General features: G+C 37.8%; 1 protein-coding gene across 3 annotated transcripts in view; it reads left to right on the top strand.

Annotated features, from left to right (window-relative positions):
• USP25 (ubiquitin specific peptidase 25) overlaps positions 1 to 13,989 on the top strand; it is an 88,700-nt gene that overhangs the window by 54,004 nt on the left and 20,707 nt on the right. For all 3 annotated transcript variants that reach the window (XM_071433678.1, XM_071433676.1, XM_071433677.1), the window contains 10 exons: positions 92 to 229; positions 1,083 to 1,159; positions 1,933 to 2,006; positions 3,489 to 3,637; positions 5,941 to 6,068; positions 6,830 to 6,925; positions 7,232 to 7,393; positions 9,767 to 9,975; positions 10,180 to 10,250; positions 13,679 to 13,907. In XM_071433678.1, coding sequence (XP_071289779.1) covers positions 92 to 229; positions 1,083 to 1,159; positions 1,933 to 2,006; positions 3,489 to 3,637; positions 5,941 to 6,068; positions 6,830 to 6,925; positions 7,232 to 7,393; positions 9,767 to 9,975; positions 10,180 to 10,250; positions 13,679 to 13,907 — 1,333 coding nt within the window. The remainder of the gene's footprint in view (positions 1 to 91; positions 230 to 1,082; positions 1,160 to 1,932; positions 2,007 to 3,488; positions 3,638 to 5,940; positions 6,069 to 6,829; positions 6,926 to 7,231; positions 7,394 to 9,766; positions 9,976 to 10,179; positions 10,251 to 13,678; positions 13,908 to 13,989) is intronic.

The following is a 13,989-nucleotide window of genomic DNA, read 5'->3' as shown; positions in this document are numbered from 1 at the left end:
TATATTATTATGACTCAGGTTATTGGGTAACATTTCTGTTCAGTAGATTTCTGTTTCCACTTTGTTAAATATTTTTATTCTTCACATACAGGAACATAGGAATCTGCCTTTCATGCGTGAATTGAGGTACCTGTTTGCACTTCTAGTTGGTTCAAAGAGAAAATATGTTGATCCATCAAGAGCAGTTGAAATCCTTAAAGATGCTTTTAAATCAAATGATTCCCAACAGGTAAATTCAGTCAATTTTCTGCATGTTTTTATATAGCCATATTGTAATAGCAAATACTTACCGTAGACAACAGAATTTCAACAGAATTTCTGCAGAAAAGCAGCTTCTAATTATCACAGTCTTTGAACTTATGTGGTTTCTGGTTACATGAAAAAAATGAAGAAAGATGAAAAAAAATTCCATACAACAGGACTATTTTATTCAATACACATTCTTTCTATTATTTTAGAAATGGACTAATAGTTAAACATTCTTGCTTTTAGGATTTAGTTTAGCTTCTAAGTCTGGGAGTTTTTGAAGGAGAAATACTATTCTGATCTAACAGTACACCCAGGGCTGTACTGTTAATGTACAATGCCTTTATACTGTTTGTTTGGATACTGGTTTGGCTGATCTAAATATTAATATTCAGGATTATTACTCAAATCTTAATGTGTATATTCTGCCTTTTTTTTGAGAAATATCCTATTTCTTCAGATGCTTTGTTTCATAACATGAGGTTATGTGGCTGAGGTGTTTAATTACAATAGCACACAGAATTTAGTGCTTGATGAAAGTAATATTAGTCACCACTTGCTAGATACCAAAGGGCTTGAACAATGGGATTCAAGAGATGCCTTTGGACTAGCGTGGTGTGAAAGCTGAGCCCAAGTAACAAGGATCACAGGACAGTGTCACTGCTGAGGAACACCAGAGCCACTCATAAAAAAAACAATCATGGCATAGTCTTAGACATTGTGTGATTCTGGAACACTGGTGGAGGGGGAAGGGAATTCTGCTAAACTGCTCTTGTAAGGTGACACTTTGTTGTGTTCTGTTGCAAATGTGTACTGATCACTTTATTTTTTAACAGCAAGACGTTAGTGAATTTACACACAAATTATTAGATTGGCTTGAAGATGCCTTCCAAATTAAAGCTGAAGAAGAGAGGTAAGATTTTTTCTTAGCTCTGCATGTTGAACATTTTAGATGAGAGAAAAGCAAAACAAATGGCCAAAAATGCAATTCTCCGTATGGCTGAAAAAAATTTGACTCTGTAACTTGTTGTAGTTCAGGTATGATTTTTTCCATACATATCAATACTTTCGGGTTTTTTCCACAAATTGTCTTTTTTCACCCTCTTACTTCATATTAGAAATCTAGCTCCATGAGGTCCAGAGTATATAAAGAGTAAAATAGAGAGGTGTTTTGTAGGTAGCCAATTAGGCTTTTTTTATTTTAATGCCATTTTGCTTTTTGATCCTGTAGTTAAAGTACTTCAAAACCTTGCTCCTCTTTCTCATCTCAGAAGAAAATACACATTGTTTGTATTCGTGAGCATCTGGAAACTCTTTTGAACACATGATTTTTTTCTATACTGTTTCAAGAAACAGTTTTTACAAGGGTTTTGTACAGTTTAAACTGTATTGTTATTTAATCTGGTTTGCATAGATTGTCTTAAAATGAACCGCTTCTGAAAATTAGTTTTCAGAATATAGTTTTCCCTGCAAGTATCTGAATCATTGTTATCGTCATTAGAGGAAAGTACAAAAATAAAATAACAGTAAAATGGGCATCATTTCTATAATGAATTCAGAAGTTTTTAAACTTCTGCATTCATTCATTCTGAACTCTGAATTTGAGAAGAATTCATAGTTTTATAAATCAAAGATTGTAGCTTTGACTTGGATTTTTTTGCACTAACACAGCTTCTGTTCTTTTAGGGATGGAGAGAAACCAAAGAACCCAATGGTGGAGTTGTTTTATGGACGATTTCTAGCAGTAGGTGTACTTGAAGGTATGCATCAGAATTTACTTGGACTTCTCTGGTCATGTCTGATCTGTGCTTGTCCAAGCACAAGGGTGACTGATGCATTTTTAGGATTCTAGCTGCTTCTGCAGAAGCAGATATGGAGAACACACATATATAAATTTGTCTGTGACAAATGGTTGGTGAGGTATGAGACTGAGGAGAAATGCAGTGAGCTGTAGGGATCCACAAAAACTGTTTTCATAACCTTCAGGAGCTGAGTGTATGTTCTCAGTGCAGCAGGAGTTGGGGTGAGAGGCAAGTTTGGGAGTTAGTGCTGAGGGAGATGCTTGGAAGAAATTACTGGGGCACTGTTACCACTTACCAGAATGCAAGATACTGCGTTTCACTGAGCTGTTCTCTCATGCTCCCTCTGATTCATTTAATGCAATTTAAACCTTCAGTTACAGCATTTCCTTATGCACAATGTCTCATATGGAAAACTCACCCTCCTACAAGTACAGTTTGTTGGAAAACAAGTCAGTAGAAACCTGCTCAAGGGCAGTGTTAGAGAGAGTGCTAAGGAGGAAGACACTGTACAACAAGTTTCCCTTTACCTTGTTTTTGTGCAATTAGTAGATCTACAGAATCGTACTGTTCTCTATTTCCAAAAGGCTATGAAAGTATTTTTGAGTCATTTTAATGTTGGTGATTCTGCCTCCCATCCAAGGGAATGACTTTTGCATTTGAATGAAGCAGGTGTAGTCTTTTTAGTGGCTTCCAGGTTATTCTGTGACCTTGAACATGTTTCTATTGAGTTGTTGTCAGATTTCAGAACCATTCTGCAGATTTCTTGCTAGTAGCATTCTTGCTTCTTTATATTTAGCTACTTTCATCCCTTTTATTCTCATTTTAACTGAGATTTGTAAAAATCAAACAAATGAAAAGAAACTAGGGGATGCAAGACTTGTTACTGACTTTAGGTTGAAATAAATTGAATTTCTAGGTTGAAATCACTTGTCGTCCATATTTGTCCTCAGTTTTGCACTTACATCTTTATACAGTGTTACCAAATTATAATCTTGTTTTCAGGACAGAAATGAATGTTCTCTTTTGTGGCTTATTTTTGCAAAATATACTTATACAAAGGGCTCTTTCATACCAGCAATTCCACTGACTTTGCTGATACAATATACATTTGTATTATGAAGCTCCTATTTGCAGGGGAGGACTTTGATTTATATGTGTAAAACTTCCCATATGTCTGTGGTACCAAGTAACTTTCAGTTTTGCTTATTACCAAAAGATGCTAAAAAAATATAAACGTGGGCTGAAGAGGAAAATACAGTAATTTTCAATATTGCTTGAGCAACATTTTTGAATAAATTGTCTTTTAACATATCATTAAATTCAATAAGAAAATGTGGATATTGTTTAGTAGAATAGATCAATTGACCTATGATAGAAAGAGTTTTTTTCAAGGTAAATTTTTTGTTCTAAAACATTAACTGTTTAATTTTTCATGTGAAGGTAAAAAATTTGAAAACACAGAAATGTTTGGCCAGTATCCACTACAGGTTAATGGCTTTAAAGATCTGCATGAGTGCCTAGAAGCTGCAATGATTGAAGGGGAAATTGAATCTCTCCATTCAGAAAACTCTGCAAAGTCTGGTCAGGAGGTGAGTTAAGTGCTCCTGTGCACTTCTCTTGGGATGTTATTGTATTTTTATTTGTCTTTGGGTTTCATGTCTGGTTTTTATGGTTCATGGCACCTGCTGTATAGATGGGAATCCCCTTTGCCTGTAAAGGCTGAGCTACTTTCTCTTTGCACAGCTGTTCATGTTTCATCACTGTTATATTAAAGAAGTGAAATCTTGGAGGTTTTTTCCTACTTATGTAAAAGGTTCAGGTGTAATTTCTTCCTTGATGTCAATCTTCTGCAGTAATGCAATTTTGCTTCCTTTAATGTCAAAGTACACAGGGGGTTAAATTGTGAAGCCTAGTGACACACACTGAAATCATCCTCCAGTCTGAAGTTCTGGTACCAATTCTGTGTTTTACAACAAATGTTTTATGGCATCTCTTCTACAATGAGCATATTTCCTGAAATGTAATTTGAAGAAAACAAAATCTCATTAATTTCTTGGTGCAATCCCAAGTTTAGTTTTTCCATGCTCTTGTTGTACCTACTACAAGAGCATAATTGTTCATCTTCTGAACTAAAGGTTGTCTTGCAGTGATAACCTGTGTGTGTATTCATGCATAAAATACCAGTTCTGTTATAAATGCTTGACTAGAAATGTCAGATTTGTGTGTTGTGAGTTTGTTTTGGTTTTGAGACTTTTTTAACTTGTAATATTGGGAAACTGGGAAACAGCAGGATAGTGATGCACAGATCTATACTGTTAAACTTGGAGTTCTGTGAAATTGTCAGCTTTGCTTCTTAGCATGTGGAAATAGAAGTGAAATAGTCATATGACAGATTGACAATGGTGGAAAAACAAGAAAAGTAACGTGTTAAGTCCTACTCTAGAAAAACCATTGCTTCGTTATTACTAGGGCCAAGTAAATTGGTTATGGTTCACTGAAATAATCCATAGTGATCTTGCTTCATTTAGTAAGAAGCAATAATATGTGTTTAAAGCAATAATATGTGTTTAAATATATTGCCTGAAAGATGTCACAGTGCATTGGAAGGTTTGGAGGTACTAAAGGACTCTGAATTTCTTGTAGCTTTAACATGGTCTGTCTCAACTGAACAAAGACTTCAAGAAACTTTTCTCTGAGTTGATTGATATCAAAGCTTAAAGAGAATAATAATGTGGTACTCAAAGATCCTCAAAGTAACATTCTGGGTTTTTTTCCTTTTTCCTACCATTGACTGTAATGGGGTATTTAGCTTGATTGCTATTAGTATTAGTGTTAATATTAGCATTGTTATCATGATGCCTAAAAGCCTCAGTTACAGAGCAGAGTGTCAGCTAGTGAGCTAATGTAGGAACAGAAAAAGGAGATATTCTCTGTCCTGAGGAACTTAAATCCTGTTTCAAGAGAATTTTAGCCATGAGCACTGGAAGAAAAGGCTGTTTGCCAGTTATTATATGAAAAGACTATTCAAGACATTTGGCTGGATAGGAGAACTTGTAGTGAGCCCTGAGTCAAATGCCACATCTGGGCTATGGCACTGATGACAAATATGTCAAAGGTGTCTGCAGCAATCAGAAAAACTTCAGGTGGTGGTTAGACACCCAAAACTTATTTAAATGGGTAGACTGTCGTTGTTATGTGTGAGAATGGAGAGGGGAAAAAAAAGATCATACTTCAGTGCTGGAACTGGAGCTGGATTTGTATTGTAATTGAGAAACAATGTATGTAAAAAAAGAAATGAGGACTATGGATAGACCTCTGCTGAGTAGTCAAAGACAAATGGGGTAAGATGATGATAGCAGAAGATAGTAAGATGATTAAAGACATGAGTAGGAACTTTAAGCTGTTAGTACCCAGGAAATGTCAAAAACTCACTGATCCTGTTTCACAGGGGATTGTTAGGAGCTTTGAATGTTGCTAGGTGAATAAAAGGATCAGGAAGTTGAGTCTGAGAGAACTATAGCAGGAAGAGCACTTGATAACAGTGTAAACAGCCCTTTCAATATCATTGAGGAGTTAAGGGAACAGGACTGTTGGCAAGGCAGGTAGGCTCAAGCATGAGCTGACTTCTGCATGAGCAAAATAAATGTGAGTGGAATAAGTATTTCTGCCTCCTCTGCTGGAACACAGATAGCAAAGCTCCTATGCAGCATGGGCAACAAATACTCTGTGTTTACATTGAAGGGAGAGGGTGGTAGCATTGGAAAACTTATGCTGACCCAACCTAAAACCAATTTCTGTCATAGCTGTATCAGTCTGCAGGTACTATGTCATTACTATTGGATTTCTGCTATTGAAAGGCATTAATTTTGGGGATTTCTGTTTCTTCATCCAGCACTGGTTCACAGAGCTTCCTCCTGTCTTAACTTTTGAGCTATCAAGATTTGAGTTTAATCAGGCTTTGGGGAGACCAGAGAAGATACACAACAAATTAGAATTTCCTCCAATTTTGTATCTAGACAGGTACGGTATAATATTATCAACAAAATTCTAGTGTGGATATAAAATAAATCTTGTAAGTTTGTTAAAGTTGATGATGTATTTTATGCTCACTTGAATCATAGTAAATTTATGTTCTATTTACACAAGTTAGAGTTTTCATGGGTTTCATCTGTTTCAGAAAATACACATAGATCACAATTTAAGACATACTGCTGCTTTGTGTCAAAAACCTGTTTCCACTTTCATTTATTGCTCGGTACTTGTGTACACAGGCAAAATACTCTGAAAAATCAGACCCACCATTTATGGGTCACTTTGGGAAACAGGGTGACAAGTTAGATATTTTGTAATGTTGCAGATACTCTTCAGACATGCAGTCAGTTCTCAGCATGAGTGCATGCAGTTTCTCTGTAGAGCAGAAATACCAGGATGGCTTTCAGTAAAGTTATTTGTGAACCTAAATAATGAAACAGGAGTATTGCTCTGGGATTGCCACTTAAACTGCTTAACTTAGAATCTCTCTAATAGTGGCTTTCTAATGCATGTTTGTCATCCACAGTATCAACAGAGCTTTTGACACTGAGGAAAAAGCATCTTCTGAAAGTTGTGGAAGGGAAGGCTCATTTCCTTCTCACTTCTCTTTTAGTGCTGAGTATGTTGTAGGTTCTAGAGCGTTGTCAGTTTTTATTAGTATTGAACTGCATGGCTGATGGAGACAGACCTCAGTTTCACTGGTGGGATACTATGGGCTGACACTACTTTCTAAATTTTGTGTTTTACAGGTATATGCACAAAAACAGAGAAATAACAAGAATTAAACGAGATGAAATCAAGAGACTCAAAGAGTACCTCACAGTTTTACAGCAGAGATTAGAACGGTACTATAGATAACTGTGTAAATGCTAATAGTATTATGGGCTACATAGAATAACTCTTTGCAATTATACACTTTGTGTATAGTTATTTACCTGAGATTTCCTTTCTGTATCTCTTTTTTTACCCTTTCTTTGGAAGCTGTGTATAAGTGTTGTAATTCTGATTCATGAAACATGCTAGGAAAGATTTGCTTTAATTAATTGCAGTCAATCAGAAAAAAAAATATAATTTTTTTTTCTTTTTTGATTTTCTTTTTTTTTTTGTGTGTGTCTGTAAGTCACGGCATTAATACGTTTTGTGGTTAACAGATATTTAAGCTATGGTTCTGGTCCTAAACGATTCCCCTTGGTAGATGTCCTGCAGTATGCCCTGGAGTTTGCCTCCAGCAAGCCGGTGTGCACGTCCCCCGTGGATGACCTGGGTGCCAGTGCCCCCGCCAGCGGCACACTGCCACCACAGCTCCCCCCCAGGTAAGGGCTGCCTCCTGCTCCCCAGGCAGAGACCAGAGCCAGCCAGCCTCTGGGGGACAGGGAGCACGTTCAGCCGCTTTGTGCACCACACCAATAAAACTAACAGTCTCTAGGGCGGGTAGCATAAAGTTTCTGCTCTTTTCTTTCAGCACGGCAGGTTTAAATCAATAAAAATGTTAATGACCTGGGTTTGTCTCATGCACTTAACAAAATGTCTTCACAAGGAGATTACCATTTTCAAGCACAGCCCAATTCCATCTGCAATTCTAAATAGACTGAAGATGCTGGTGAGGTCATTGATTCCCATGTGTATTGTTTAAGAATTTGAATTGGGCAGTGTGTATGTGCTGCATGGCATCAAGGTTTCTGGTGTGCAATTTATCTGTTATTTTTTGCCTGGGAACTAAGCTCCTTTTCTGCCATGCAGTTTGCATATCTTACCAAATTTGTCAGGAACCTAAATAATCTGACTTCTTAAATGCAGAATAGCTAAAGTACCAGAGAGATCAATGTCCAATAATGTTTTTCTCCCTGTTTAAGTTAGTAACTCAGTGTAGGGGATTGAGTGTATGCTCAGTCAGTTTGCAGATTTAGTGGCTAAGGACTGGGGGGGTGCTGGTCCCCAGTGACTTAACATGAGCCAGCTGTGCCAGGTGGCCAATGGCACCTGGCCTGGATCTGCAGTGGTGTGGCAATAGGACCAGGACAGTGACTGTGCCCTGTGCTGGGCACTGCTGAGGTCACACCTCAAATCCTGTGCTCAGTTTTGGGCTCTTCACTGCAAGAAAAACATTGAGGTGCTGGAGTGTGTCCAGAGAAGGGCCATGGAGCTGGGGAATGGTCTGGAGCACAAGTGTGATGAGGGGGAGCTGGGGGGACTCAGCCTGGAGAAAAGGAGGGTCAGGGGAGAGCTTATCACTCTGTACAACCCCCTGACAGGAGGGTGTAGCCAGGTGGGAACCAGCCTCTTCTCCCAGGTAACAAGTGACAGGACACAAGGAAACAGCCTCAAGTTGCACTAGAGGAGGTTTAGATTGGATACTAAGAAGTATTTGTTCACAGAGGGCATTGTCAAATATTGGAACAGGCTTCCCAGGGCAGTGGTGGAATCATCACTGGAGGTATTTAAAATAAGTGTAGATGTGGCACTGAGGGACATGGTTTAGTGGTGGACTTGGCAGTATTGGATTAACAGTTGGACATCATCATCTTAGAAGTTTTCTCCAACCTAAATAATTCTTTGGTGATAGAGTACAATTTTGGATAAGTGGACATTTAACAGTTTGTAACATAGCTTTGTATGTTGTATTTGGACAGTAGGGTTCTGTCTTCTGGGTCAGTCAAGGCTGTTAAATTTGTCATTCAGAGAAGTGAAGTACATGAATCTAACAAGGCTTTAAAAAGATGTCCAGTGCCTTACTGGTATAATGCCAGCAGAAATTTGATGATTGATAGGAGAAGACAAACTTTTAAAAGTAATAAACTGGTCAAACTCCTGTACAGGAAGTTTGTTCTGTAGAAATGTAAGTCTTGTGGCTTTTTTGTCCATCTGTAGAAACACCACAGCATGTTATATGGAGTGACATTTTCAGCTCTTAATGTTCTCAGAACTTTCTAAACTCCTGAAGATACAAGTTCCTCAGGCTGTATCATGATACTGTACACAAAGTAAAAATTCAGTGGCATGCAAGAAAGATCTTCACATTCCTCTTATGCAGTGTAATTATATAGAGGTGATCTTGTTGATGGGAAGAGAAAAATCTGTAACAAGTCTTCCTTTTTATTACCCTGCTGCTCTTGCAGAATTCTCCTAAGGTGGCTGCTTTGCAGTTTGTGTTAGAGTGGTTTGGAAGAAATTTAGATGGGTTGGTAGTGCATTTCCAGTGTGGCATAAATATCAGAGGTCCCTTCATTATTGCTGCTCATCTAACATAAGTTGTAGGTAGGATGTTGGAAAAAGTCTGCTAGGCATAAGACACATGAAGGAAGTTATTAAACTGAGCATTTGTGCTTATTGGATTTTATGGTCATGGGCCATAAGACAAACTGCTGTGATTTCCCTCTCTGCCACTTGGCTGTAAATGTTTCAAACCAGAGTTATTTACATGTATGACATGATTTGAAATTGTTCAGTAGTGTTTCAAATATACCAAACTTTGTTGTTGTGCTAACATGTAATGCACCATAAAGCTTTCAGAATTTAAATACTAATTCCATATTGCTATTGTAGTTATGTGTTCTGGATTGCACTTTAGGAAATTATTACCTTTAAAATGCCCATTTTCAAATGAAAAGCTTATTTTTATGGTGTAACTTTTAGTCTGTCTACATGATGATTCAATTTTTTATATTTCATGTTTTGAATGAATGCAGCACAATAGAGCAGCAGGGGCCTTCATCATCAGATGTCCCAAGCACATCTCCTGTACAGAGATCAGTAATACATAAACCATTCACACAATCACGGATTCCCCCTGACCTGCCCATGCATCCAGCACCAAGGCACATCACAGAGGAGGAGCTGTCTGTCCTGGAGGGCTGTTTGCACCGCTGGAGGACTGAAGTTGAGAATGACACAAGAGGTAATGCCACGCATTGGGGAGTGCATTTGCTGTAGGAAAAGATTTGTGCACATGGGGGAAATCTTTCATCCCAGGAGGTTTAGCATTTGGCTTGTAGATAGATGTGTGAAATGCACCCCTGTTTGGGTTTTCATGAGATAAAGATGTAGTCACGTGCAATTATACAGCCTGTGGAAGAGAGGTTCTTTCTTCTTTGTCTTTCAGATTTACAAGAAAGTATATCTCGAATACATCGGACAATTGAGTTGATGTACTCTGACAAAACAATGGTCCAGGTAAGTACAGTTTTGGCATGATTGAAAATAGATCTTTTTTGGCACTTTTTAAAAATTCTTAGATGTTTGAAAACAGAGCAAGTTTTATGTAGTGTTTTGAGAGCAACTATACCATTATGTAGTGTTTTGAGAAATTTCATTGCAAAGTCATAATGGGTTTTGTAAGCCCTTTAGTTGTGCACAGTCAAATGAAAGACAGCATTACAGTATTTTACAGATGGCATGCTTAAATTCAGGCAACTATGATGAAAAGCCCAAATATCTTCTACCTCTGATCCCCATTTTTTACCTGAATGCAGATTTGCACAACAAAATTTTCTTGACCTGATTTGCCCATTATTACTCAGTAATCTTATGGCTTTAAGGTGGTGAAGTATTAGACACAGGAAAGTACTATTTACTTTGCTGCTTAGTGCCACTGTGTATTGCAACTTCCATGCTAATACAATGAAATTCTGATTTTGATTTGTAGTTAATTTGTAGTGAGTGGTGTTGTTGCTATTGGCTTGGTTTTTGTTTGGTTTTTTTTTTTTGTTTGTTTATAACTTTGTCTAGATTTTGTATCACTCACAACTTTGATTATTAGTCTAAGCTATCTTCTAGCAAATTCTTATTATGTGTAATATGATCAGTGTTTTTAGATCATTTTGCTGTGGAATTGTTCCTCTGCTGTTTCTTATGTTCACATACTCATCTTCTCTCACTCTGAGAGCTTTTAAGGTTAAGGATTGCTCCCTCTGTTACTTTCTGTTAGTAAAAAGAACTATTTTCATTCCAAGTAAGATCTGTTCAGCTTACAGTTTTTCTTGAGGTATGTTTTCATTTTGTACATGGCTCCTAATAGTTACTGGCAGCAGACCTCTGATGTTAAGAATTTCAGGCAGATTTGCCTAGATGGCTTTCTTTAAGCTTGCTACTAGCAGGCACTTTTTTCCCTTAATACTTGTGTTCTAAGAAGAAGGCCACAGGCTACATGTCATCTAACAGTAAAAATTAATTTGGTAACTTGCATCTGAATAATCTACCTGTGTTGGCTTAGGTGTTGCAGGAAGAAATACTGCGGGATAGCAAAGATACTAGTCAGCTGTCATTACAAAAGAAAAAAGAGATTACTCAGTAAAACACAAAGTAGGTGCTGAACCCATTTGAAATCACAGGCTGGGAGGGAAGCTGCCCTTCTGCAGCTCACCTGGTTTGTCTCTGTTGCTGTTTTGGCACAATAGGAAGGAGGTAGGTATGCAGAGCTGTCTGCTTTTCCCTGCTTCCTCTGTCTCTGGGTGATTTGATAGCTGGGTATTGCCCCATTCCCTGGGAACAGTTTTCCTCTGCAAAATACAACTGCAGGATTGCAGTCTTGAAGTCAAGTTCTATGCACACAAAACTAGACACGTTTTTAAGACAAACATACACTAGGAAGCATCCTGCAAATATTATATTTATGAACTATTTGATAAGCTCTTTGTTTTCTACTTTTGTCCTTTTGGATTCTAAGGAGGTACAGTAGTCCATAAAACCTTTGTCAAATTGTCATATGAGATACATTCCTGAAATCTTTATTGTTTCATTCTCCTGAATGAATGTTTTATCAGCTGCTTATTTATTTCCTTCCTTCTGTGAACTTGCTGTTGGGAAAGAGACACAACTTTTTTTTCTGTGGGAATTTATCTTGGATATAGTGGCTTTGACATATCTGTTCTCTAGCTACATGTGATGGGGTTGGTGAAGCTCTATTCCTGATTTACAAGTAGTAAGTGTGAACTGAGAAATTTAATGCCACCCATGTTTGTGTTGCCTTCTGCTATTAATTACTGTTGATATGATGGCTTATCACAAGAGATGCCTGTTGGCACTGAACTCACCTGTCCCCTGGTCACAGACCTCTGTGGGGAGCCTTCCTGAAAGCTCAGTGTAGGTGACTGACAGCTACTTCTCCTGGCTTGCAGGAAAGGGTGGGGGCATTCAAGCTGACCCAGTTTGCATGGTTTTAAGTAAAACTATTTAAATTCAATGGGGATTTTTAGTTCCGATTTTAGGGTATGATAATTTTGTTTTGACAAAGTCTAAAGAGACCTTTTTTTATTAAATCAGGATCTGCATACGTTTTTGTGCATATGCAGAGGCTTGCAGTCATGTTAAGGAGGCTTTCACACTGGTTTAATAACAGATGTTAAAAACCCCCTAGCATTCGGATTTAAGGACTTGTCAGGATTTCTTCTTGTGTTTGGAAGATTTAGAGTGTGGTCTGGTCTCTGGAAAGACAGGCTGTTTGATTCCAGCTGCTGTGCAGTCACTCTGCTTTACAGTTCAAGGGGAGTTGGAAAATCTCCAGCACTTGCATATAGCCTGGAAGAGAATGATCAGGTTAAAAATAATTTCAAGGAGTTTCTCCAGTCACAGATATGTGTGTGTTTGTGATTCTTGCAGTACTCAAATGATTTTGAGTACACAATTTTCAAAAAATGCTGAGTACACCTTGAGTTAAAGAGACTGTTTGTCTTCAGTCCAGATTGTGACACCAGCACAAGCTGGTTTTGGGGTTTTTCATCTCAGCTGAGCTGTTGTCATTGAGACACACTGTGCATAGCAGAGAAGCTCAGCTTTCCCTTTTACGTTGCGTGTGCTATTCCAGCAGGTTAAAATGAGTCAATCACTAAGATGTTCTCAAAAGGCTTGTAAAAAAGAAAGAACTCGTTCATTCTGCTTCTCTCTCTCCTTCAGACTCCCAATTAGGTAGAAACTAAGTTTCTCATTGTTCTTACTTGTTGGTTTACAGATGTAGCCTGGAATTCATTTTCCAGGTCCTAGAAACTGCTATCATCCTTTGCCTCAGGAGCAGGAGAGGACCTTTTCAGGTCTTCCATGCTTTATTTAGCTTTTCCTGATACAGTTAAAACACTGGAAAACAGTTGTGTTCCTATTCTACTGTGGGAATTTTTTTTTTGGATAACTGAAGCAGATACTAATTTAAATAAATTATTTTACTGTCACACAAAAAACACTGAGTTTATTACCTTGAATTTGCATGTGCCTTTCCAGACTTTTTGACAGATTTGCCAGGTTGGAACTGAAGCAAATCAGAGACAGTCAAGGCTGACTTATTTAAGGGTTTTTTTGATAGATACAATGAAGGTAGGAATATTAAGGAATTAAGAAAAGAGGATGAGTGGCAGTAAAGGCAGCAGAGTAGACATATATGTCATATACTAATATTTTTAAGATCTCCTGTAACTAGTAGTGGTAAGTAACATAGTTCCAAGTCCTTATGCTTAGTGAGTTGCTAGCTTTACTTGTTTTTCCTCTGTGTTGTGTTTTGATTCTGATTAACTTTATTCCAGTTACCTTTATTTCATGTAGCATGGTGGCATACAATAGGAACTAAATACTGTCAGGGAGGTTTTGACATTTATCTCCTGTTTTGTTTTTTTAAGGTTCCTTATAGGTTGCATGCTGTCCTAGTTCATGAGGGTCAAGCAAATGCAGGACACTACTGGGCATATATTTATGACCACCACCAGAACAGATGGATGAAATATAATGATATTTCTGTGACAAAGTCAACTTGGGAAGAGTTGGAACGGGACTCTTTTGGTGGTTACAGGAATGCCAGTGCATATTGTTTAATGTACATCAATGACAAGGAGCAGTACTTGATACAAGGTAATGTTATCTACACAGATTCTCCATGATATAGAGTAGCTGAATACATTGGTTAAACAAACTTCTTTCAGATGGATTTCCA

This window comes from Agelaius tricolor, unplaced genomic scaffold (genome assembly GCF_023055355.1).
Source record: "Agelaius tricolor isolate 1412-34295 unplaced genomic scaffold, bAgeTri1.0.p SCAF_9, whole genome shotgun sequence".
Taxonomy (NCBI): domain Eukaryota; kingdom Metazoa; phylum Chordata; class Aves; order Passeriformes; family Icteridae; genus Agelaius; species Agelaius tricolor.
This window is presented reverse-complemented; position numbering and strand designations above follow the sequence as displayed.